Source organism: Montipora foliosa, chromosome 6 (genome assembly GCF_036669935.1).
Source record: "Montipora foliosa isolate CH-2021 chromosome 6, ASM3666993v2, whole genome shotgun sequence".
Classification (NCBI taxonomy): Eukaryota; Metazoa; Cnidaria; class Anthozoa; order Scleractinia; family Acroporidae; genus Montipora; species Montipora foliosa.
In genome coordinates this window covers 20767774-20795350 of record NC_090874.1, presented here as the reverse complement: position 1 = coordinate 20795350, position 27577 = coordinate 20767774, and the positions used below count along the sequence as shown (strand labels likewise).

At 38.4% G+C, this 27577-nt stretch overlaps 2 protein-coding genes across 2 annotated transcripts in view; one reads left to right on the top strand and one right to left on the bottom strand.

Moving 5' to 3' along the window:
* Positions 1-12932, bottom strand: part of LOC138006939 (probable E3 ubiquitin-protein ligase HECTD2) — a 29718-nt gene extending 16786 nt beyond the window's left edge. The window contains exons 1-8 of the mRNA XM_068853578.1: positions 12684-12932; positions 11955-12613; positions 11403-11505; positions 9398-9487; positions 4344-4408; positions 3912-3957; positions 3603-3712; positions 478-523 (exon numbers count right to left, since the gene is read on the bottom strand). Of these exons, the coding sequence (XP_068709679.1) occupies positions 478-523; positions 3603-3712; positions 3912-3957; positions 4344-4408; positions 9398-9487; positions 11403-11505; positions 11955-12613; positions 12684-12791 (1227 nt within the window). The 5' untranslated portion in view covers positions 12792-12932. The remainder of the gene's footprint in view (positions 1-477; positions 524-3602; positions 3713-3911; positions 3958-4343; positions 4409-9397; positions 9488-11402; positions 11506-11954; positions 12614-12683) is intronic.
* A 9852-nt stretch (positions 12933-22784) lies between these two features.
* Positions 22785-27577, top strand: part of LOC138005175 (meiotic recombination protein REC8 homolog) — a 34470-nt gene continuing 29677 nt past the window's right edge. The window contains exons 1-4 of the mRNA XM_068851443.1: positions 22785-22837; positions 24562-24639; positions 25868-25971; positions 27098-27182. Coding sequence (XP_068707544.1) covers positions 22785-22837; positions 24562-24639; positions 25868-25971; positions 27098-27182 — 320 coding nt within the window. The remainder of the gene's footprint in view (positions 22838-24561; positions 24640-25867; positions 25972-27097; positions 27183-27577) is intronic.

Sequence of the window (27577 nt, the reverse complement as noted above, 5' to 3'; positions counted from 1 at the left end):
TTTAATGCTTTTCACTTATTCAAGTAGACACATATGACAGCATTCAAACAAGGAGCACTTAGATTTTTTCTGAATATTCCCAAGTCACCAGCAATAAATAAATCTCTTCAATATTACCTTTTATTGCTAAACAGCCACAACACTTTATAAAGCAAAGAGGGAAATAAATTACATGTAACTAATTATTGTTTTTTAGTTAATGTATTTTAATATATTTTAATTAATTATTTATTTATTTATTTTAATAGTACTACACAATTTTACATTTAAAAAGAAAACGGAACTCGACCTGCCAGTTTTTAGACGTGGTCTGCCTATGGCAATCCCGTGTAACTAAACAATGTAGGGACCCTAAATTGTCATTAAATACAATTCATGTATCTGTATGCAACTGCATATAGTTAATTAAATTAAGGTACTTATTAATAATATGTAATTGACAATAACAAAAACTACGTAAGGAAATACACATCAAACCTGCTGCACTCTTGTAATGATGGCTTTAAAGGTATTGACTGGAAGTCTGCAAGAGAGTGACCAATAAAAAACTTAATAATCAAATCATGCAAAAAGAACAAACAGGTTTGTCAAGGGGACAAAAACATTCATTAATGTCAAGTGCTATTTCACTATTTAAACTAGGAGTAGAGTGTAATGCAACTAGGTAGTGTAACGACAACAAATGAGCAAACAACAATATGGCGTAATTGAGGGGCACACAGCCCTGTGGCAGGTTTTACGCGACTTCATGATACCTGCACAAACTAAAAGCCTCACTTATTCCCCCACTAACGTGGGAATAGAACAAGAGTATTGGCAGAGCCTTTGTTATCTCCCCAGCACAGCAGAGGCTGGATCGGACAAGATAAAGGCAAGTATATAAGATGGCAAGACACAAGCAATGCCAAAGCTTGGGGGAAGTCGCTACGCAGACTTTTAAAACCTAACCGAACCACAAGGAGTGACCCCAGTTTATTGGCAAATAACAAACAAAAGCCTGTCTCCCAGGGAGGGAGGGTGGGAAATTTTAAAGCAAAATTGTTACAAACTGTGTATTCTCGTGCAAGCTCCCAGAATTATGCCCTGTGACAGTGTATTGAGATTTATATAGCAATCTTGACAGTGTCTCAAAGTTCAACCAATAGGTACAGCTGTACTATGAGCTAAAGAGACGCCATGTGGTGAGCTTGTCAGCCATGAATGGGGCTAACAAATATATGAGCCAATCTAGGAAAAGCTAAGATATAACACTAGAATACAGACATGAATAGCGTTTGTACTAACTGCTAGAATAAGGGAACATTCATTCATGAATGTAGCATTCAATACTGTTCTATTATTATATCTTACTGGATTGCGTGACGAACGAAAGCAGTCTTTTCCTCTAGGGGTGTCATGTTCCATTAACTGCGTTTTACCAGCCAGTAAAAGCATTATTATTCATGAATAAAGAAGTCGCAGCTAATCTGTGACTCACTTTTGGACATTCTCTCAACTTTTAACCAGGCAAGTACATGTATGTAAAATTTTAATTCAATTTGGATTAGACATGCAATTTATGCAAACAGAAGCAAAAGTTGCAAAACAAGCCCTTCTTAATCTTCCATAAAAGATACATGTACAATGTACGTACCAGTAACTGTATTAAAAAGATACAGTGCCCTTTAAAAGAGTGAACTACAATGTTCTCCTCAACTTTAAAGAAGGTGCCATGTAATGTGTATACAAGCTGTGCATCAAATATATGTATATGTTAATTTATTTGTGGGGTAGTGTTCCTAGACTGATTTAGCTGTGATTACCTTAGAGAATTCATTATGGTTGCAACAAGAAAGAGAGTACACTGTAAAGTTCTGCACATTCTTCTCACCAACCTCTTGGAAAAGCATGAAACAATTTGTGGAAGCAACTGACTACTATTCAAACAAAGGAGTATTCAAGGAAGGGGGCTACCTGGAAGGGAGAACCTAGACACATGCACAGCAACTACCCTTTATTGCATCTGTCTTAAAGTGTCTATCCAGCATCCAGGGTTTTCATGGTTTTGGCATCGCCATACAGCATAGATAAATGTGCCAAAAATAATTTTTTGATTCCGCCACTTTTTGACGACAAAATCATTGAAGCTCCAAAGTTTGCGGTTTGGACACGTCCAATCAAGTCGACCGCGTAATCAAAGATTGGTGACTAGTGACGTCACTTCACGAACGACTCAAAATTGGAAGGGAAAGCTTGACTACCTTCATAGTCCGATCATTGTGTAGTTTCATTAATTAAGCAACGCTTAATGCAGGACACTGTTTAGTGAGTGATGGAACATCAAAGCGACTTTTCTTCTGAAGATGATGGCAACGGTCTTTCATCGGATTCAAATGAAGAGATAGTAAGAGCTCGAAGATCCAGACTGACTTGACTGTGATGCTCGATCCTTTCGATTCAGAAGAAGGCCCCTAGTGTTAAGAGCCACTGGCAGGTGAAGATTGGTTTCATGAATATAATCGTGACTGGACAAAAATGGAAGAAAGAAAGCAGCAGCTCCAAAACTGGCTTGACATAATTGTACAAGAAAGCACCTGCATCATTGGTGATAACGAAAGGATCGGCCAGAACTTTTAGGTCTACTGGTTCCGTTGGTTCAGAATCTACATGTATATCTTTCTCTACTTGATTGGCAATGACAGAACTCTCAGAATCTTCAGTAGAAGGAGCCCAGAATCTACAGGATTGTAACAAACACAGAAAGCGTAAGAGAGTACGCCAGAAGTGAAAAAAAAAAAAAATTGAAATTCTAAATTTTCACACACCGTCTGTAAAACGACTATGATTGTACGCTAATGTGGCGTGACTAACCCGACGATGACTTCGATCCGATAAATCTTCTTCTCCCCAGCTATTGCACTGAAACTTTGGTACTGGAAAAACACCAATGTTATCCTTTAAGAGTGTTCGCTGGCTCTTAAGATATCCAAACGATAGCCACAGCGTGAATTCCTTGGGAGTGAATAAGTGACAAGAACACCGAGAATACCAATTGCTTGGTGCCCACTTGTCGCGCTTTAACTTCACGAAGTCGTCCATTTCTTCCTTCTGGCCTTCGCTTCACTTCAATCATCACCATAAAATGGAATTTTTGTAATGCTATGCCCTTCTCTGCATCAGGAATATTTGAACAACCCGCAACAGCACATCTATCATGCATAATTTCCGAAGAGCCCGCCAAAGGAACAAAGCAAAAATGATCCTCCAAAAAATTGAATTTGGTGCGTGGTTCCTGAAATGACATCACAGTCGATTCTGGAACCAAGTCTCTTTCTGGTCCTGTCTCCCTGTCAGCTTGATTGAGTGTGCCCAAAACGCGAACTTTGAACCTTGATTTCGGGGTCAAAAAGTGACGGAATCGAAAAATTATTTTTGGGGCATTTATCTACGCTTTATAGACAGAGATGCCAAAACAATAAAAAACCGTGGAAGCCGTACAGACACTTTTAACCCTTTCACTCCTGTAAGGGCCACTGAGACTTTACCCGTCAATGGGGAACCCCACAGGAGTGAAAGGGTTAAGCCATTGCAAAAAGGGTGTACTTAAGCTTCAAAGAACTAACCTTCTAAACCAGTGAACAAGGAACTGATGTTCCGCATCTGTAAGTGATGAGACTTGCCGTAACAAGTGAGCATAAATAACATAAGTGGCTGTTTTGTTAAACTGTGGATTCTGAAAATCACAAAAAATTCAGCTAATCTAATAAAACATTAATATATATTATAGAAAAATACAGAAAATGTTTAAAATAACTAAACAAGAGCAACAAGGTTCAGTATGTGCATGAAGTATCTTTAATTAGATTTTCTGTACATGCAAAATAATTTTTATTATATGGTTGTACAGTTATAACTGTTACATTAACTAATACCTGTAAAAGTATTGTGTAAGCTCTAAGATCAGTCTTTGTTCTTTTCCTGTAGAGAGAAGAAGATGGGAGTCTATGATCTCTCACTGCTATTAAAATAAAAACAGCTAGTTACAGTGTAACAGACAAAGTCTAACATGTGCACTGTTTTTAAGTGTGAGTTCTGCCAATTTGTAAGTTTTAACAGCACTGTTACCATACCTGATACTCAACAGTTAATAATGAAGAATCCTAGAAGCTGAACTCTTAAAGAGCTTGCATGGTTGACATGACTTGGATTGTCTGACATTATTCATGAATCAATCACTCAAGACACAACAGAAGTGACAATCTTGCAATATGCAATATGCAAATTATAATGATTATTATAATTACTAAAAACATGGGTATGACAGTGCACAACAAAACATGTTTCATTTCAAGCATACACCGTACCTCTTGATGTCTTGTAAAAGGCTGTTTATTACAGATTTAAGCACATTCTTTTGCACATCTTGTGGCTGTATTGGATGACAGTAAAAGATACAAACGGAAGATCAGCTAAATAATGAAAATGTCCTTGTCCCTTTGTTTTTATTCTGGTACCCTGCTCATGTTTTTGCACATGAATTGTGACAACACCACAGAACATTGGATTTGGTCTATTTGGCAATACTGTAGTTTGACAAAATTACCGCACCACGAATACCGAACAAAAGGCGTGGCAATGCTTTTGTTTAACATTCTTCAGAAAATATTTATCATCCAGCATACTGCTGCTTTGCAATAATATTGTTAGTAGTGAGCAATATTTATTATAATTAATAATTAACCTGATCTTAACCATGCAATAATATTAACAACAACAATAATAATAATAGCAACTTTATTCATTCACTTCAATGAAATGTCCCTATTAGGGGTATCCACCCACCGCTGGATGTAATTGACTGAGAGTTGATTTTGATAAGGGAGGAAAACTGGAGTATCCAGAGAAACACCCTTGGAGTCAGATTGAGATTGACTCAAACCCAGCCCACATACGACCTCAGGGCTGTGAGTTGAACCTGGGTCGCAGAGGCGGAAGGCACCGCTGATAACCAATAAGCCGTCCTGACTCCCCCAATGTCTACAGCAGAGGTTTTTGTATACCCAGAGCATATTCCTCTTACAACTAAATAAAGTTAAAACAAAGGTGGGGGGTCTGTATATGACACAAATTTTTTTATTAGCTTGTTGGAAAGAACTTTCAAAATGATGAAGAACGAAATGTTTTAATAATAATGTGATAGCTCTCTTGGTTTGCCAATTTATTCAAGATTTTGATTTATGCAAATTAGACAACTTGTGACATCACATAGTGGACCCAAAATGATGTAAAATCACAAAACATGGAATATCTCTGAAGACTTTTTCTGTATAGAACCGCGACTTTTTCAGTTAATTACTCATTACAAAGTTCCATGATATGGCCCACTGTGACGTTTCCATGGCAACATAATGGGCTCCAGGCCCTCTCCATCCAAAGGGCAAAATCAGAGTTTCCCTCCCCTATAAGGGTTATTTTCTCTTGATGTTCATTCAGTGGGTGTGAGCGAATATGGACATTACACAGCACGAGTCTAATATATTTTGACATCAAATCTCAGGGTAGTGATGCATTTTAAAATCTCAAAACTTTAGGAGGTAGCCACAGCATTTACCTACCGGTAAGCTGGAATTAATTTGAATCATTTCATTATTGTTTTTTTGTGGGACAAAAAGTAGAAGAACAAGAGACACGACTTTGTATGTTATAAATTTAAAATGAAATTAGCACTTAAAAAAACCCCTCTGCTAGTAGGGTACATAAAAGTGCCTTTTGTCAGAATTATTTTTTTAACCTTCAGTTACATTCACAAACTTTCTTTGAATTTGTAAGTTACATGTACATGCATGCCCGTTGATTCATAGATCAAAATTGAGATGTATGGGCTGTCAAAGATCCATCGATCACAGATGAAAAGTGTTGTTGATTCACTCCCCTGAAAAACAGCTCAGATAACATCATGCAACATGTGGGAATTCAAACACAAGAACTAACTCCTCAAGCTGGACATACATGTAATCGATAACAAAATGAAATCATTCGACGACAAAACTCTGAAAATAACAGCTTACCTTGAAATCTGAGAGATGGGAATGTTCAATTGCGTTGTGAATATAATGTTAACGCAACTGAACATTCCCATCTCTCAGATTTCAAGGTAAGCTATTATTTTCAGAGTTTTGTAGTCCAATGATTTCATTCTGTTATTGATTACACATACAGTATGTCCATATTAAACATTCAAATTTTTTTCTGCATCCAATTGGTCCAGGACCCTTTGTTCTATATTCTGTGCATCCAAACGAAAATGAGTGCATCCCAGGACACAATGACTCACTCTGGATAGTCACCTCTGAGTTCACATATTGCAAAATTGAAGCTGAAGTACATTGTACGTTGTAAGTTTAAGCCTTTTGCCACCCTCTTTCATCATTGGTACAGTAAGTATGCAGATGTGCTCACTAATCAGTCTCTCAAATGCCTAAGTATACTGGGTATCCACGGTAACACCAACAGCTGCAGTTTGATTCTTGCTACACATACAGTGTACACTTCAACAGAATTCTTTGATGTGCTTCTGTAACATATTTTACATACAATGTACACTGTATGATGATTGTTCAAATTCAAATTCAAATTCAAACTGTATATAAACTTACTGCAACTGAAGATGACATACATGTAGGAATGTCAAAACATGTTTTGCAGACTTAAAAATTAATGTTGTGCCTTTTTTAAGAATAATACAGTATCTACTTATTGACTGAGCGGGAGGGCCAGATAGGAAAATATTTGGCCTAAGGTCATGGCATATGGGCCAAGGACAGCAAGGTCAGGGTGCTGTGACCTAGGGCCAAATATTTTCCTGTCCTACCCGACCTAAACTCAGTCAATGGGCGCATTACACTATTCATGAGCACTCACAAGGTGAAGTTTGGACAAAATAACATTTGCATAGACAGGGGTTTCAATAAGTACCGACAGCCGACGAAAAGCGTTGGCTACTTCGCTCAGAGAAGTCGGCTACTTTTTCCCCTAAATTGAATTAATTGAGGGATTCCTTCAAACCTTAAGTAAAATTCATTTTGATCAACTTGAATGTACTTTTTTTAACCTCAATTTCAAAATAATTGTCAGATTTGATATTGCCATCTTTGAGCTACAGTGAACAGCTATAACTTTTTTCCGCATTTTTGCCTAGACCAACCGTCACATTTTTTTACGTAATTCAATTACGTTTAGTTACGTCCCCAAACATGTGAAGACGTTTAATGTAAAACAGGTTGTTATTGAGTAACCGTCAAGACTTGTTTTCCAAAAACAGTAAATTTTTCGTTTGTTCAGATTAAAAGGACATATTCCTATCGTTCGACAGAACTGGTTTCTGTTTAAATTCGCGCTTGAAAAAATGCGCAAAAAAGTGTGCCATTCCCGGCAGCTTGAAATTGGTAGTAATGATGACAGGAAGTTGTCGAAACGTCATATAACGTTAAAAATCGTTCATTTTCCTTTTGAAATGGTCCAAATCTTTCTTCGCTGGGAATTTTCAAGAGAATGGGCTTAATTGCACACAGTGTCTCTGTTGATAAGAAATCTCCCTTTATCTTTGTACTCAATGTGGTGCCCAGAACGCTGGACATCGCATTTCAGAGCTTCCAGATTTCACAATCTTCTGGGGGGGCATGCCCCCAGACCCCCCTAGACGAAGGGGCCTAACGGCTAGCCCCTTCTTGATACAGTCGGCTACTAGACTCAAACCAGTTGCCTACTTCAAATTTTATTGAAACCCCTGCATAGAAAATTAATCTGATAATGTTGTTTGCATTAAAGTGCACCTAACCCTAAAATGTTTTTTTCGCTAAAATGAATCTTTTGCAACTGCTCGAAACGTATTGCGGCCATTTTTTTCATTTTTCTAACAAATCCTGATATTTTATAGGCTTCGAAAGATGCGAAAATCCAAGCATCTTCTGTTCACGACCGAGTCAGACGGGGAGTGGGTCTATTCCTGATTTGACGTCACAAACTGATTTACATTGCATTAACTCTTTGTAAAAATGCATGCAAAGTAGATTGTGACGTGAAATCAGGAATAGACCCACTCCCCTTCTGACTCGGTCGTGAACAAAAGATGCTTGGATTTTCGCAACTTTCGAAGACTATAAAATGGCAGGATTTGTTAGAAAAATGAAAAAATGGCCGCAATGTGTTTCAAACAGTTGCAAAGATTCATTTTAGAGAAAGAATATTTTGGGGTTAGGTGCAGTTTAACTACAATTGCTTTTCTAGCTGTAAATAACTTGGATGTTTAAAAGCGACAAAATCCTATAAAATTGCATTGCATGGAGCAGTACGTGTTCCTAGCAGGGCTGTTCAGCTTTTTCCGGCCCTGCTCGCATTAATGCATACAGCCCTCACTCGGGGATTTTCCCAGTAGTTTTACAATGAAAGCATGCTCTGGGCCGTATGGGCCATATGATAAATATTAACACATGGCATCTGACAGGATGCGGCGATGCGGATCCGCATAATTCCCTAAAATCCGCATCCTCCGCATAATTACGATATTTTCCACATAAAATGGAAGAAATGCCTGATATTAGTGATAAAGCAGTTGCTTACCATCCTCACAAACATAAAAGCCAAAGAGATTGACTATTAATTTTTTGAAACGCTTATTTTCCTGAACATTGAGGAAAACATGCCACTTCGTTCGCAAGATGAAAGTTCGTAAGCAGTTTCCACACATTTTTCGGCAATGAGCCTGGACTCTAGTTAAACCGTTTTAAATTTATAACATACCCTAGGTTCGAAATGTTTAAAATTTTTAAAAAGATGCAACAAGGTATGAAAATTTAGCCACCAGTTATAGTCGCAAAATTAAATTACATCATTTGTAAAAGTAGGGACAATCATTGTGACGAAGTTGTTCAAAACAAAATAGGAGCCCGCAATACATGACTGTGTAAAACACCGCTGAAAATGGTGAACGATCGAGAGAATGGATCGTGGTCAACCACATCACAATTTTGCTCTATATCTCCAACTTGAAACAAAATTCATGACGAGAGACAAAATATCTTTTTATCGCTTTATTTATTTTAGCAAAAGTTTCGGCAAAATGCCGGTCAAAGCTGGTTGCAAATTGGCGCAAAGGGAAAAAATTCAGTCGTAAATGCGACTGTATTGGTCGCAATTTCAAGTCCTGATTTACATATACCATAAGCATGTAAAATATATTAGACGGGCCTAATTATTAATTCTGTAAATTGTTTAAATTTCCGCATAATCCGGTGTAATTTCCGCATAATCAACGCATGTTTACACATAATATGGCCAAGAATTTCCGCATAATAGATTTAATTTATTTCCGCATCCTATCAGAAGCCCTGTTAACATTATTGTAATCAGATAACAATACCAGAGAAAGCACGATGTCATATGTTATCCTAACAAAGTCATGATCAATTCCACTTTCACCAAACTCCTCAGGATCAAAGTCATCTTTCCTCTGCACAAGAAAAATTGAAAAAACCTTGATAAACCCATTGACTCCTACAGTGTAGGAGTGAGACATAATCTATAGATTTTACTCCATCTAATTCCAGACAATTAAATTTACTTGTCAATGGGCGGGGGGACGGTTCGAATTCAGAAGTCAATGGGTTAAAACATGAGAATACAAATCCATTGTGTTTATATGACAGTGCACAGTAATACAGTGTACATGTACGGTGACAACGTACAATGTACCTGGATTTCTTTAATCACTCACTGAAAACCTATGTCCCCATAATCACTCACTGAAAAACTACAGTATGTCCCCATTAATAACATAACCGCAGTAATTATAAAAGCAAATGCTCTGATTGGTCAACGTGTGCAAGGAAAAAATGCTTTTTCCTCAAACTGCAATGATGACCAGCCAGTGTACTGCCAAAAATGCTGAAATTCCTTTGCAGCTTTAAGAAGAAACGACTTAGAAATACTATGTTTTAACCCTTTAGTGGGTAAATTTTTTGCACCACAAAGTGATCTGCTTGCCAACATGTACAGTAAGTAAAAGCCAGCTCAATGAGTTAGTGGCGAGAGGCATTCAAAGAGGACAAAGGAAAAGGCAAGAAGTCGAAAAAATGTGTGCCTGCATTTGTCAAATCATCAGCTAACCCTGACTTAACATACGGGGCCCAGTGGTACACTGTAGGTACACAACGCAGGTCACAGGTCATTGTTTTACCAATACAGAAAGAATCCTAAACATTCACTGAAGCAAACCGCAGGCCTAAAAAAATTAGACCTAAACCAGAGTTTTTAGGCCTAATGTTAGCACTGGTAAATGGCTACGGTTGTTTCTGTCTTCAGTTGGTAAAACAGAGACCTGTGACTTGTGACCTGTGTTTTCTACATGTACCTGCCCCAGGACCGAGTTGTTTATAACCAGTGATTAAGGTAATCCGGGATTACTTGAAATTTAAATAGCAGTTTATTTTCTGATTATAAAAGTACCTACAAGATTTTTAGGGGATATTTACATGAGACCGGAACAAACTCAGACTGGCAAGAGTTCACATTGGCCTCCATACATTTCTTCTCAGACCGGTTTGACTTTGCCTTGGTTGCTGGACCAAGGTGAGAAATTCTTGTACGGGTCTGAGTTGGTACCGTTCTCATTTAAATGACAACAAATCTCAGACCAGGTTGAGAAGTTTCAAGCCTGTAAGCTTTTCGGTCGGCCATGTATTTATTAGACAAAACATATCATTTCGTCCTGGTTTCATGTAAACGGCTGCAAAAATTTCAAACCAGTACAAGTTCATACCAGTCTGAGTTCGTCCCAGTCTTATGTAAATACCCCCTACTGTAAGTCTTCAATCTTGACTCAGATTATGGGATGGCATTAATTAAATTGCCGATTTACTGGTGATCAGCTTTTGAGCAACTAGACCCAGGTCCTTAACCTTATAATTGATTTGAGTTAATTTCAATAGTGTCCCCTGAAGCTCACAAGGGTATAAAATAAAAGACACTGCATTAAGTGACAAAGCCAAGTCAATTTAAGTCCTCTAGTGCTAAATCCATTGGATAAGTTATTAAATGAAAGTTGTTGTTGATGTTCTTCTTCTTCCCTTCTGTTAAACATTTTGCAGGGGTACAAATGAAAGTAACGGGGTGACCCAAAGATGCCGCCGTCCTTTCTGCCAAGGCTGTACCCACTTGAAGTAGGATTTAGATTAATCCATGTTTACATATAAAGATATTTTATCGATGTAGTTGACTCTCAATGTGGGTCAGGCTTTGTCACTTGGTGCAGTGTCCTTTATTTTATACCCTTGTGAGCTTTAAAAATACACCTTAGCAAAATAAAAACAACTGCTGAAATTTTCATATCAAAATAAATTTAATTTTCCTCATTTACATGTACCCACCGTAAAAACGGAGACCATTTCAGAAAAAGAGTCAAATGTTGATGTTAAAAATCCTAGAAGACCTTGGTATTCCCCAGAAGCCATTGCCATTCTCCAATCATTTCTGTAATTAGTTGTAAAATAATATTAATAATGCGTATGTCAGTGAAATGAATGGTTTCATTGGAGCTGCAGATGAATACAGGAAACAAAAAAGGAAATCCCTACCCCAACAAATCTGCAACCCACCCCACCCCCAAATTTACTCAGTGCTTGAAATTTTGCGAGTTCATTACAAAAATTAATGACCTGTAATACAGTATTTTATTTACCCAACGTCTGATTCAAATCTTTTTGGTTCATTTGAGTTTTCCTCTAGTTTTAAAGTTGGAGTGCCATAAAGTAATTAAAAATCTCGGATGGTGTTGTCGTCACAGTAAACAAAACAAAACAAAAGTCTTCACTGAGTTCTGTAACTGTTACAGATCCTGCAAAACCTGTCATGTCTGACATCATAAGTACACCATTAACAGATCAATGAGACAAAATTTATTTTTTTGGTCTCCAACTTACCTTAACGACATAGCATCTTCATATTTAATAAATTCTGTTTTACTCTTTTCTTCCTTTTTTGAGCGATTACTTCGATGAACCACCATTTCGCTGTCTGAAGAAGAAGCCGAATGGAGGCGTTCATGTTGAGAATTCGCCGTGAGGAACTTACGCTTACTGCCATCATCAGAATCTTGTTTCACCAACAATCCGCGTTTTTCCTTATCCCTCCGCAAAAGTCCCGTCTTTTTAGGCTCACTGATTTTTATTTTCGATCCTTGCTTTGACGAAGAGATTCGCGTACTTTTCTCGCCACCCGGAGGCATATTTTCCTCTTCGACGTGTACGTCTCCATTAGCTTCCGTTTTGTTGTTGCTGAGGTTACGAGAGAAACGGTTCTGTGAGTTTGTAACCCTTGAATTGCTTGGCTTCACGTTCGCTGATCCCGAAACTTCAATTGATTCTGGGGGTGTCACAACAGTTCTTCTGTTTTCTACACGCGCTGACTTAGAAACAGGTTTCGGATCAGAAACCGCGCTAGAACTTTCACCGGCATTCTCAGCCCTTAGTTCTTCTCCACCGGCTGAGTTCGGGGAAAACGAATTTCGATGACGAGAGCTGAAAAGATTTGATAGGCCACCCAATCTTCGAGTTGGACGAGGTCGATCTGGGTTACTGTTCTGTGATGAATACAGTAATTGGTAAGAGTACTGACAAGAAATAATCAAACAACTACACGGTTAAGCTTACCACAGAAGTTACTCGCACTTCATCGGAATCTTCGTTCGGGTTGAAAAGTGGATTTTTGATGGGAGGCAGCAGGCGAGCAGAACTGCTTTTACCACCTCCACCCGACATTTCCACTACTCAATGATCTAATCCATAACTCGTAAAGAAATCAAGGCCAGAGTACGACTATTATCCGTTAATAAAGTTGACAATAACTTCAACATCTTTCGAGGAAATTCAGTGTGGTAGCCATATTTGTTTATGAAAAAGGTTGTGAGGGTGCAATGAACCGTGTATAAATACTACAAAGTGGTTGGTTGTTTTATTGAAAATTCAATTTGATTGGTTGATACCGAGAAATCTCCAGACTCATTAGGGACAGGTGAGCTTTGGATACAAGGCAAATCAATATTTCATGGACCAAACTTATTTTCCTTGTTTGCCGAAAATACATGCAGAGTGCAAAACCAGCGAGTGTAACTTTCCGTTTTATTCGTAGTCGTGAAGTTGGAGAGATCATTTGGGGTCGACGACTTGAAATAAAATTGACGAAAACGTACGTTTTTCGGTGTTAACCAAAATATTTAGAGGGACTGACGTCTCGATGTCAAGACAAACAGGGAATAACACTAAAACGATAAAATACAAAGTTTATCGCTTTTCGCTTTTTTTGCGATAGTTTTGTTTCGTATGATCCAAATGGGTAGCCATGCACACTCGTCAGTCTCTGATTTGGTTGGGATCATCCGAAACGAAATCGTCGCAAAAAAAAAAAAAAGGCGCCATACTACCTCTGAAGCCAGAGATTTTATCGTTCAAATAATGCATTGCTCTTGAAAAGTTGAAGACTTCTGGAAAACCGTTCAAAGAGAGTGTAGTAAATTTCACAATTCGTGAATTTCAAGTCAAAAGTTGAAAGAAATTTTACACGGCACTGTCATGGCGGATTCGTTAGCTCGGCGGTATATATCAATTACAAGCAAAAGTGAATTATCTAATTCATTCTTGTTACAAACTGTAGTTTCATTACGAAGTTCAATATTTCAAGGAACGCTTGCATCTTCTATTTCCAGCTTCTTAAATAGAAAATATTTTCAGCGAAGTAAACAGAAAAAGGAACCTCTGAGATCCTTCCAGGGGGGGAGGGGAGGGGGGCCTTGCCGCTTGTCTGAATTTTAAAAGATCTCGTGCGGGTGCTTTGTCAATGTTTCACTTTGCTGTGACCGTTGCTGTCGGAAATTCAAAGAAAGGATGTCGTTTGTCGCAATTTCACTTTAAGTGCTACCTGTCGCTACTTTTTAGTCCATGTCGCTTGTCAGAATTTACCCTGTCAGAGCCTCATCTCTTTGGCTGAAAACTGGCCAGGCAGCTCAGAATTCGGTCATGCGGAACTGACACCTTCGATAACTTGTAAATACCTAAGGCTAACAAGATATGGTCTGTTGTAGGCCTGTCACATAGTTGTCGTAGTCCATTTTACAACCGGTCATTGTAAAACGCAGACTGCAGACTGCAGACCGGGGGTAAAATGCAAACTGAGGTTATAATTTAACTGTTGAAAAAGCCCAAAGCCAATAGAAATGCTGATAGTTGAGCCTAAATATTGTTTTAGGCCTAATTAGGCCTAAGGTTAGCATTTCTAACGGGTTTGGGCTTTTTCAGCAGCTACGTTATAGCCTCAGCCTGCATTTTACCCCTGGTCTGCAGTCTGCAGTCTGCAGTCTACAGTCTGCGTTTTACACTGACCGATTTTACAACCTAAAAAGGCCGTTTACAAATTTTTGGTTATTGAGGGACTAACTTTCCTGTTTAGCTGGTTCATATACAAGTATATATTTTTAGACTTTAATATCATTGGGTGGTTTTTTCGTTACGCTCAGAACTTTCAAAACACATTTTGATGCCAAAATTAATGAGGAATTTTGAAGAGGTTATGTAAAGATGCATTTTCTTTCATTTGTTAGACCTCTTTAAGGGAAATGTTATTCATATTAAAAGGCGTATCGGCGGGTGGGATCCGTAATGATTTAACAACCCCAGAGAAAAACGACGATGTGATCAGTGCTACTTATTATTTTAGCACTTTTCGAGGCACCTGTTAAAAATGCCTAATGCAAATGTAGGACACTAGATCATGACAGGCGTAAAATGCTATTTAAAAAAATTTACAAATTTAGGTCAAATTCAGTCATGAACTGAAAAAGTTTGACGAGAAAGTCTGATGCTAAATTTTAGAAGAATGCTTTAGAATTAAAAGGAAATCGACGAATCTGATCTTTTATGTTTTCGAGGCCAACAAAAGTAAAAGTTCTCGGTTTGAAGATGGGAGGGGAACTTATACGGCCAGCCAAAGCTGTCGTACAAAGCGTTCACGTCTCTTATTAAAGCCACTACAGTTTTCCAAAATTCAGAGAATTTTTAACTCGAATTATAGTGCTTTTGAAACCAATTTTTTTAACTTTTGCTCAGTTGTAATGTGTTCTTTCAGTGCTTTTCTCGTTTTTTTTCTTGGATTCCCTCACGCGCAGGTGTCAGCGGCCATGTTGGTGGAATGAACAATAGGAAAGGAACTTTATTTAAGTGTCTAGTCGTTCTAGCGCTGGCTGGAGTACTACTTGGGTACACTGTAAACTGAAATTAACAATTAACGCAAATCAAGCCAAATGTTGGTTTTTGAGGAGAGGGGAAACCGGAGTACCCGGAGGAGACCTCTCGGTGCAGAGTAGAGAACCAACAAACTCAACCCACATATGACGCCGAGTCTGGGAATCGAGCCCGGGCCACATTGGTGGGAGGCGAGTGTTCTCAACACTGCGCCATCCCTGCACCTCATACACAATAGCGAAATTTGGCTCTATTATTATGCAAAACTTGAGCTACATTTTTTATAGTTTTGGCGCTAACATGGCCGTCTTATCTCGTGATTGCAATCAAAGAATTGAAAACATTGGCCACATTAAAGGTCAGCTACCATCTTTCTAACACTTGGAAGGTACTGGACATTGTTTATCAGCGAATTAAAGTTAACCAGTTTCAACACTTTCATCAAACTTTAGCAATATGGTACCATATTGACCACCAATGATTGCTTAACAAGATGAAATAATTGAGGTGACGTAATAGGTCACTATGGCAACAAATAGCCATCTAAAAACACCCTATATTTTGTCTTTAATCGCTTATGTCTCAAAAACGAACTTGGTAACCCTCAATTTTCATTGCTGGTAAGGGATTAGCACTCTTTGACAAAACTCTTCGCAAAGTTAAAGTCCTAATACGACCAAAAAATAATTCTTCTTTTCCTTTGGATTTCAAAACTATGTTAACTAAACACTAAGTGACCCAAGTTTTAAGTTCTGATTTTAAAAAAGACACCTGTTTATTTTAACTGGAATTTTGTTGTTTGTTGGTCCGCCATTACTAACTTTAAAATCTTGAGAGAGCTGGGTCGAGGAGAAAATGACGACAAAAAGTCACTGGTTTAAGAATGCAATGCGTGTGTACGCGGCTGAATTAATATGCAGCACGGGAGTTTCGGGCTTTCAGATTTTTAAACTCGTGTTTTTCATATATAATAAGTTGCGTTTACATCAAGTGCTGAAATTTTAAGCTAGTGAGTCAATGATGTCACTTTTCCCTAGATCCAACCCTCTGAGGTCCAATCGGTCAGTTTTGAACGTGAGTAATGGCGGACCGTGAAATTCAAACGTTACATTCAAAATAAACAGCCTTTGGATAAAAATCAAAGCTCAAAATTTTGCCAGTCGGGTTTTATGCGAACACGCTTTCAAAATCTGAAGAAAAAAAGAAAATGACTTTTTGATCATAGTCAGGAACCCATGACCCGCAGCCTACAACTCTACTGTGTTCGTGTAACGGCGTTTTCACAGACCGATTTATTTTTAGATTGAATTTCCCGCGAATGAGACTCCCACAGGAGCCCGATGACCAATTACAAGAAATTAAGCTGACGTCATAAGGTCACCGAACCGGAACTGCCTTTGTTTTTTGACCTAATTCGCGGAAAGGGCTAGTCTAAAAATAAACCTACTTGTGAAAACGCCGTTTCACAGACTCTGTATGGAAGTTGCACGCCCCAGAATGATGGGCTCCTGCATAGTAGCACTTTAAAAATTATCTGGAGCGGATTTGTGGCCACCTTCACAAGTGGAAAATATTAAGGTGGCTCTGAATTCGCTTTAAAATTTGCATGGAGCTATATTTTAGCCTGATAATCACTTTCCAGCAATAAAAATTGATACAAGACACGGAATTCCTTCTTGAGATATAAATATTTAAATAAAAACTATAGAACGCTTTTCGATGGCTCTTTTGTTGGCATGGAGACCTAATACGTCACATCAACAGGTGCATCTTGTTTAGCAAGTATGTGTGTTTCAATTGGTATAACTTGCAAATGTCTTGTGCAGGGCTCGATTGCATTTATATTAGGGAGTTAAGGACGATGCCTGCTATTGTTATTGCGCATATGTTCTGCGCATCTCGAGATAATCGGATTTCCTATGGGTGGTTCTTGTTGATACAGTGATATTTTTGCGCGGTTCAAAACTATGCTGAGAAAGCAAAGCTTAGCAAGTGCTCTTGGTATCCAAAAAGAAAATTGGGGGTAACCACGCATTTTTCAAAGATAATAAAACTTCAATTTGGAAAAGAAGCCCATACATTTTACATTGAAAGCTTTTTACAAATATTGTTGATTACTTATCTTCGAAAAATGCGTGGTTACCCCAATTTTTGGATTTCAATAACATTTGTTAAGATCTGCTTTTCCCCCATATTCAGTAAACCACGCAAAAACACCTTTGAATTAGTAGGCACCGTCCTTAAAACAAAATAATATTGCAAGGCTGGTTGCATAAGACTGTGAGGAGCTATATTTCGTCAGGCACGGCCTGATTTCTTCGGGGAGTTAAATGATTTGCCGTTACAATTTTTTTGAAATTCAAATATAAGCCATAAGAAAACTAAGTATAAGATTACAGATAAATATATATTTAACCATTAACCTGCGAAATCGCGCGGAATGTCGCCTGATACTTAGCCCACGAGGCCGAAGGCGGATTTGTCTAAAATCATGCGATATGATGACGATATGAAGATCTGCTTTTCCCGCATATTCAGTAAACCACGCAAAAATACCTTTGAATTAGTAGGCACCGTCCTTAAAACAAAATGATACTGCAAGGCTGGTTGCATACGGCTGTGAGGAGATATATTTCTTTCGTCAGGCATGGCCTGACTTCTTCGGGGAGTTAAATGATTTGCCATTTTTGAATTCAAATATAAGCCATAAGAAAACTAAGTATAAGATTACAGATAAAAAATATATTTAACCATTATCCTGCTCAATGTTGCGGAATATCGCCTGATACTTAGCCTACGAGGCCGTAGGCGGAGTTATCTAAAATCAGGCGACCAATAATTGATTGAAGGTTACGTTTATACGAACGTTTATACGAACGTTTATACGAACGTCGATATTCCGCAACATTGAGCAGGATAATTGTTTTATTATTCAACACATTGATGACAAAGCACCATTTTTATTGGATAAAAGAAAGCTGGAAAAACTACCATTTTTATCCGTGACACACGAAATTACGTATATCGCAGGATATCTGTTGAGTACGCACGACAAATATTGAGCGCGCTATGACCATATTTGGACATTGTCACAATGTGTTGAATAATAAATATAGATATATGTATAGGGTTACAAATAAATAAACGAGAAGACCTTTAAATAATATTTATTTGTAACCCTATACATATATCTATATTTATTATTCAACACCTTGTGACAATGTCCAAATATGGTCATAGCGTGCTCAATATTCGTGGTGCGTAGTCAACATACAGAAGGCTCGATTTCCAGCCGTTTTAGTAGCCAGAGTTCCTTGGGAGGAGGATGATACCAGACTCCCAAAACGGCTGGAAATCGATCCTAACTTAACAGATAACTTAACAGGGGTAGCGACGCATTTTTCGAAGATAATTATTAATCAACAATATTTGTAAAAAGTTTCAAAATACAAAGCAATGTATGGCGTTCTTTTCCAAATTGAAGCTTAATTACTTCTGAAAAATGAGTGGTTACTCCCAATTTTCTCTTTGGATACCAAACTCCGCATAGTTTTGAACCGCGCAAAAATATCCCTGTATCAATAAGCACCAGCAAAAGGAAATCCGAGTATCTCGAGATGCGCAGAACGTATGCGCAATAACAATAGTAGGCACTGTCCTTAATTAAATCCCTAATATTAGCTGGTGCCATATACCATTTAGGGCTTTAAAAGATAAAAGTAAAATTTTAAAATGTATTCTATAACTAACTGGCAGCCAGTGTAATTCTTGCAAAACGGGCGTAATATGGTCATATTTGCAGCTGGAAGTTAGTAACTTATAGCTACAATTGTAGCTGCTGCGTTCTGTACTCTCTGCAGTTTAGTTATTTCACAATCAAGAAGTCCATAAACTGAAGAAGTCTATTGCAATATGCAATTCTGCTTTTGACAAAAGCATGCAGAACCATTTCTAATTTATCTCTTGCTAAAAATTTACTTATTCGCCTTAATATTGTGGAGCCGGAAAAAAAGCGTCGCTACAAGACTTAAAAATATGGGTAGACATGGAGAAGTTAGAATCAAATCAGGAGCCAAGATATACGCCATAGCGCACTTCAGACAATGGCTTAATGTCTGTTGTGCCAACACGGTCTGCATCTGCATGTACAAGGATTAATTTTCATCAGTTGCTGTCTAGATCCGATAGTAAGAGTTTCAGTCTTATCATAATTAATTTTTACTTTGTCCCTGATTATGGCTCCTGGTTTGTCCCAATACTCCCTAACAAGTATGACGAAAACCACTGTATAGCTTTTCCGTGTATACCGAAGCTTGCTTTCAAGCGTCTAAGTAAAATTCCATGATCCACTTTGTGCGGCACTTATATCTAAAAGAAGAGTAACACTCTATGAGTTTATATTTAAAAGATATCATTGTCGACGATATGCAGATTGCAACAACGCCGTAAAGACCTGACAGGCGATGTAGTCATATGTCTGATTAAATATAAATACAGCACGCTCTTTAAGCTTAGAGATGTAGGCCAAATTGCTCACGGAACGCAAGTTCTTAAACACTGAATCTAGACCCAGTTTCTTCAGCAGAGGTATAGCCACAGCCTCTTTAACTTCCAGTTTGCAGGAAATATTCCTGAATCCAACGAGCTGTTAATTGTCTTCGTAATCACTGGAATGAGAGGCTCAATGCAAGACTTTAGTAGAGGTGTGGTGATAGGATCAAGGCAGCAAGATGTAGATTTAGAGTTCGCAAGAAGCATGCACACATCGTCTTCGGTCAGTGGCGCAAATATTTCAATAAATAATGGAGTTGGTGAATCGCTATGTATATCACTATCATCTGGGACAGCACACTGATCAAGCTCATCTCGTGGTCGAGTAACTTTTTGGACAAAGTACCTCCCCAAGTCATTTGCAAGGACTGATTTATCCACATAGTCTGAGAAGAATAACTGTGAATTAGCTCTTTCTTAATTATTTCGTGATTATTCCATCTTGCTCACCTTGCACATTACAGGGAAACTATCCTGTAACTGGATGGGTACGACCGTACGAACGGTATTACTAAAATTTGGCGACTCACGTGGTTGGCTTCTGGACCAAGGGAGAGGTCCTGGGAACGAGCACGACAAAGAAATGCACCGAAATATGTGCTGCACGTTTTCCTTTCTTAAGGAAACAGGACGTAATTTTCTTGCTTTTTGACGTCAAGTTGTCTTCACGCCGTCGTGTTTGCTAAACTCCGTATTAACAACTAACGGTGAACGGTTCCCTGTCTTATAGGCGTTTCCTAAAGAATAGTGAGGTTTTAAAACGTCACATGGCAGGCAAACGTCTTTCTCAAAAGAAAAGGAAAATTTTCTAATACGAGAATTCTAATGACAAGTGGCAACTTGGCGTTTGCCGGTTCACTTAAAAGTCTCTCTATCACGCTATAAAAGTGATTGTCTAAATATAAAACGTTCAGATATTCACAACTAATTTTCTAAATATCACATCGGTTGTCTTTCTAACCTTTTTTTAACCACCTCTCTCCCCGTACTGTCTGTCTGTAATTTTCCTTCTTCCCACGTACTATCCCTGTTTGGAACAGCCTCCCTCAGGAGTTTGTTTATTCCCCAAACCTCACTGCCTTTAGTTCTAGGGTGAATGGGTGGCAAAGTTGCTCTGTGACCTGTAGACTATGGCCTCAATTGGCTTTGTGCAACTACAGTGTTGTAGACAATAACTTTATTGTTCATGTAATTGATTATTTCATTATTTATTTATAGTCTATTTATTTATTTATTTAATTTATAGATGTGTAATTGCATAATGTGTCAACTTGTAATTTGCGTCACAAGTTACATCGGTTGTTATGCAAACAAGTGTTACCGATTAATAAAACAGAACAGATACCCTCTACTTTTTACACCTAGTCAAATTTTAGTTGGAAAAAATAAACCGAGTTTAGGTCAGTTTTCCCGATTTTGGTGTCCAAGTTCAGTCCAAAAAAAGATGACATTGTCGACATTAGCATTGCAACATTTCATTTGATTGGTTTATTTTGGAGCAATCAATTATTGCTTATAATCCGTAAATAGCAACGAACGGTTTACTGGAGTTTATGAAACGTTCTAATTTTGTTATTATCGATGTTAAAATAACTCAAACAACACAAATTATTTGAAATTTTATTGCTGTGAAAGTCGATTCTCACTAGACATGACAAAATTCGACGATTAATAGGTAGATTTCAGAGCGTAATCTTGAGATCGGGAGATACGGTCCAAAATCTGGAGTCTCCCGGGTTATCCGGGAGAGTTGACAGTTCTGGCTTAAGATTTACGCTTAACAACCCAGAGAAATGTTTGCGTTTTTTCCAAAAAGAGAAAAAAAAGGTTTCCAAAAAGAAAAAATCCTGGAGCTTCTAAATTAACTGAATTACGCGCGAAATTAGCGATTTCGGTTGTTTTGATTGGTGGCGCTGAGATGAATGAATGGCAGACGCTCAAGACGTTGAAGAACTGTTGATCTTCACAGCTAGGATCGGATCCATTATAAGTTTCCATTTTTATATATATGTACAGCAATCTTTGCCTTCAAAAACGGATCAAGAACGACACTGAATCGGATCCACTTAAGAGGTAACTTCACTCACAAAGTGTAAGATTGGCAATTGCTGATCTTATCTGTTATAGCATCTCTTTCTTTCACGAAAGTCGATCAACGAAATATCCCGCAGACAGCATTTTCCGGCGGTTTTCCTAGCCTTTAATTTAAACCTCTCCTTTGTTCCAAATATGTTGTATATATTTCTATTTCCTGCTTTCGTTTTAATAGCAGTAAACATCATATCGTAGAGAGAAAGGGCGTAAACTAAATCTCATTTTAACTTGGACTTGCACGAACGGTTGGTTCGAAGTACAGCGCTATCATTTCTGGAAGTCAGCTTCTCATGCAACTCTGCATGTGCTTGAATGAAGTGGAAAAAGAAAACCATGATTAATCGCTTCATTGATACCATAAATTTCAAATCTTTTCCTTTCAACAAGAATCGCTTCAAGGGAGTATGAGCGTTTGGCGGGCTCTACTACAACATATTTTTGTTCAGTTGTTTGATCGTTTCGTTTAACCATGGATAGTGGAATTAACTCAACCCATTGAAACAATTTCTTCAGTTCTTTAATTTGTTGTTTAGTGAAAGCGATTCGAAATTGCAGGCAAATCGCTCGAAAATGAGAGCAGCCAAAACTCGAAAACGACGCACGATGGAAGCTCGCCATTTTGAAATTGGTGTTGGTGAGCATTTCAGAAAAGTTACGGAGCATTTCTGGTGGCAAATTTCCCTCATTGTTGAAAGAAACGACCTTTACACAAACCCTATTTATTTTTACACAGAATCTAAAAAAAGATTATTTTTTTAATTAAGAGAAATTTAAAAGGACTCTGATTACAACAAAAATTATTCTTTTAAATTGTGTTTTATGTTGCTTAATAGATTTCTTTGGTATATATTTCTCTCCCCTGTAGGATAAAAGATGTTTTACTCAGTTGACATTTTGACACGAAAGGGAAGACTTGGCCTTATTTGGTAAGCTTGGCCTAGCCTCTCACATAGTAACTGTTCATTAGGGATATATTTATTCCATTCACTCTGCCTCGTGGGAGTAAGACGTAAGACTCTCTGCTTAAATTGAATAATGCTACAACACTGTATCACGTAACAGCAATTTTATGGTACCATATGAAACACCGATTATTTCCAATTAAGATGTGATCATTATTGTGATGTAATAAGTTACCTTGGCAATGGGAGAGCTCAGCAAAAACACCCCATATTTTGAATTTAGTTGCTCATATATCAAAAACAAACTCGGTGACCCTCCTTTTTTATTGCTGAAAAGTGACGATGAAACTTTCGGCAAAGTTAAAAAAAAAATCTGTCCAGAGGATTCAGAGCTACCTTAAAAAAATCATCAAATTAAGGTGGCTCTGAATCCACTCGACAGAATTTTTTTAAACTTTGCAGAAAGTTTCATCATGCCCTTCTGATTACTTTTCAGAAATAAAAAATGGGGGTCACCGAGTTCGTTTTTGAGATATAAGCAACTAAAGACAAAATAAAGGGTGTTTTTACAGGGCTTGCCCGTTGCCACGGTGACATATTACGTCACAATAATGACTGTATCTTTTTCAGCAATATTGCCAGTGCATGATACAACGTTGTGGTGCCGATCCTTCCGAATAAGAGCGTCACTTTGAAGCGTTGAAACTGGTTCGAGCCTCCTTAACAGATTTTACTCTGTCTAGCGCCAGACGATTTTACACTTTAAATTGGGGGTGTCCTGGAGCACCTGATAGGTCAATGGATCAATAATTTTTCTTATTTGCTTCACAATGCAAAAGTATAAATTATTTTAGAGGAGACACATGCGAATGAAGATATGTCTCCAGATGACTCGAGCTTTATAAAGAACTAGTACATTTCAAGAGATCCCACTGCCAAGGTCTTTTATTTACGTGATGTGAATAAAATCTTTAGGCTGATAGTTTTTTCACCCCCACCTTTCCAAGTCAGGAGAAGACCCTCCCTCATCCCTTTTCGTTTTCCAAACTTTGTTGAGAGAGGACTTGATAAGTCTTGGAGATGGTTTTAAGTAGTAATGGTATGACTAACGCTTTTTAGTCATCATTTCAATACCCATTACTAGAATTTCATTCTGGAATTAACATTTTATAGTACTAGCAGCATTAACTTGCTTTGCATTGTAACTGGCTATCGCTGAACATTCCATGGAGCTCGATAAAACCTCTAATATTATTGGACTGGTATGGGATGGAGCTCTAATGTATTTATTGTTAGGCTCTATTGTTTCCCTTGATCTAATTTTTGTCTACTGTTTTCTGAACCGATTACGTATAGCTACGTCCGCGTCCTGATCCCTCGTTGCTTTAGGGTTCTTGATTAATAAACACATTAAACGGACTTGTTAAAGTCGCGTTTTGTTGGGTAGGGAGTGACACACAGACCACCCACCCATCCCCCTCATTTACCCTTGCAGAATCACAAGGACTGGCTACCTTCCCCAAAATTGCCTTATTTTTCACCCAGTCAGCTGGATCAATAAAGATGACCCAGAGCTAGACTACCCATCAACCTGCCTACTTACCTATCCACACATCTATCTTTGTGATGTCAAATTTACTTTATTGCACCCAGTGATCTGAATCATCCGTTTAATTTCCCATACTTCAAAAATTACTAAGCAAAAATGTTTAAGTTGTTGAATACATCTATCAATATTTCCTGCAAAGGCTGGCTGCCACTTACGGTGAATCTAGAAGAGGAATGACACTTCGGGAGTACAAAAGAGTAAACATTTCAAGAGCATGGTATGTACCAAAATATTGTATTCAACACAAGTTTGAACACTACCTTTTAGGTTTTCTATTATTATCGTTACTGTCCTCATTCTTTAAAGCGTTAATATATTTTCCCAGGAGCCCATCAGATGGAACCTCAGTACCTTCACTTATTCCTTGAGTCCAGAATTTCCCGAGCATACTTTTCCCTGGAAAAGTGTCATATTTCCACGGCGAAATGAGATAAAATATACCAGTGTGATGCGTCTTTGTTGGGTTATATGACGTAATACAATAACACTGTCATAGGTCTGTTTTGATTGGGCTTAACCTCGAACCCCCCTCCCCCCTCCAAAGAGAGCCGTTCTTTTTTAAAATAACTCTACTCTAGAAAGTGTTGACTCTGAGACCCAATAACAAAGATAGAGGCTTAATTTGATGGGCTCCTGATGGGCTACAACGCTAGCCAGACGTGCAACGCCATCATTTTTCCCGTTTCAAACAATTTTCATTGTTTTGTGGTGTTCTCGATGACGACCGCGTCGTATATCTTTACAGTAAGTCCCTTGATTATATGACTAACTCCGTGGGCGGGCAAGCGTTCGTGTAAACGCTGCCTAAAATGACGACGTTCACACGTTTTTCCCTCCAAAATGACGCTGATTTGCGCGCGCTCTCTGTTGTTCTATGAGAAAATGTCGTACTCGTAGAAATTACTCGTAGATGTCCTCGTCCTAGAATCTAAAGCGCTCCATTGTCACGAGTACGGAGACTAAACACCTGCCAATGGTTTCATCACTTCTCGATTATACGTTTTTGACCCGGTTTCCGCACTTATGTCAAGAAATGCACCTGATTAGATGCACGCCAAATTTTGACATCCAACACGAAGCCGGTCCCGTTAACAATTAGGCAAAGGTTAGCGTTACTTTTAGCGTATGGTGTAGGTAGCTGTTTTATTCACACCAACTCTTTGATTAACTTGCCTCTGGTTTTGACAACTTTCGAATAATTAAAATTCTTTTTCACGTGAATATTCCTTAATTAAAGCTGTGACAGCAAATTATTTGAATGTCTTGGACTGTGAAAGAAAAGGCAAATGTTTTTTGAATTGCGGCTGTATTGAATTTAACCAAGAATGACCTTTGCAGTTGTAAAGATATCCAGACTTGACCGTTGTTTTTTTCAAGTCTGCTTAAGTTGCTTCCAGCTGCGACGATCATCCTCTCTTAGAGTTATTTGTCTTATTTCTTTTCAGCCGCGATATTATAGATCCTGTTGTCCCATTCGCTCTTCGTTTGTCCTCTAATCTAATGGTTGGCGTGGTACGAATTTATCGTGAACAAACGAAAAATGTCTGGGGTAAGCAGCAATTATTAGATACAATCCGCCTTTTTTTGCACTTCGAAAAGAACGAGTTCTCAGTTAGGGAAACTATGTTTATTCGTTTTATTTGGTGGTATTCGAAATTTCTCCTATTTCGAAGTTTTCCGACCTCTTTTTGATACCAACGGTCAGGCCCTTCGCGTGACAAGGAGGAGGACTGGGGATGAGGAGCCTGCTGGTGTCACAGTGATATGGGCAGAGTCTTGGGTATCCCCACACCCAAAACGCAAGTAATATGGGTATCCCAGGTGGGGATGCCCAAAACACTGATTGCTTCAATGTAGCTTTCAAAAACTTGGCTGTCTGTGACTTAATACAACTGGTAACCAATTTGTGGCCGAGATCCACGAACTTAAGTGGTAAGTGGCAGACAGCGAGGGCGTGGGCTATTGTCGACAATCACTAGGGGAACAATGAATTGAGTTGGTAATTAATATTGAATTAGAGTAGTGAATGAGTTTTGCATCCGTACACAACACAAACCATTTATTTATTTAATCACTTTCACCACAACAGAGAAAAAGGCTGTGGTGGGGGTCGCACAACAGAGCCAGGCTCCAAATTAAGTGCGCCCTTTTACCCTCCCAATCATGATACACAACAGAAGACAGACCACAACACCGGGAACTACATGCCCTACTCTTTGCGACAAGTGTGTGGGTTCTTTTACGTCCCACAGGATTATGAACATTGAAGGGCTACGGTTTATCGTCCTTATCCGAGAAGACTAGGGAGTCTAACCATTTGCAGATGTAATTACAAAGGCAGCACTTTCTCCTCGGTTATTTAAAGACCCTGAGTGTTGGTCCGGCCGGAGTTGAACTCACGACCTCCCGCGTGACAGCCCGGTGCTCAACCAACTGAGCACCGGTGCGTGTGGATTCTTTTATCCCGCAAGACTTTCATGTTTGTTCTGTTTATCCCGGAGAGTGAAACAAACCACCTTATAGAGGTTTCCAAGAATAAGGCAAACTCAGACCCCGTTCACAGTAAAGGTTGCCGTTCACACTTCGTACGCTTGACAGTCTCACGTAAAAGAAAAAAAAATATTGTCGTGTACACAGGATGGCTCCATTAATCACCTCAATTTGTTGTTTTGTAGTTGAAGCGACGCATGTTTATAGGACAATAAAAAACGCCTATGGGATGAGAATCAGAGACATTGACCTAGCAAATCCAGCATTAAGGTAAGATAGCAGGTTAGATATAAACTCCACGTTTATCGCGCGCACTGGAAAATAGGGACGCCAGGCCGCGAAAAAAAGAGACAAAACAAACAATAAAAAAAAAAAACGTAATAAGAAAAGCAATTGATTTCTTCATCAGTGATCTCCCAAACCCTCAATTAACTCGTAATCTTTTTCTCTTTCAGTTTGTAGAATTACAATCCAGTAATCACAAGACTTTTCAGTTTCAAGACGTTTTTTTTGTTTATTAAAAGAGGCTCTTAGAATTTATTAAACGTAATGATATTCACTTATTGTTTAGCATCACTTATCCATTTTAGGTGTCTTTACTGCGAAGCCTTGCCTCTCCGAGGTGAATTAAGGCCTTAGTCTCCTTCGCAGCCGTTTTTTGAGCG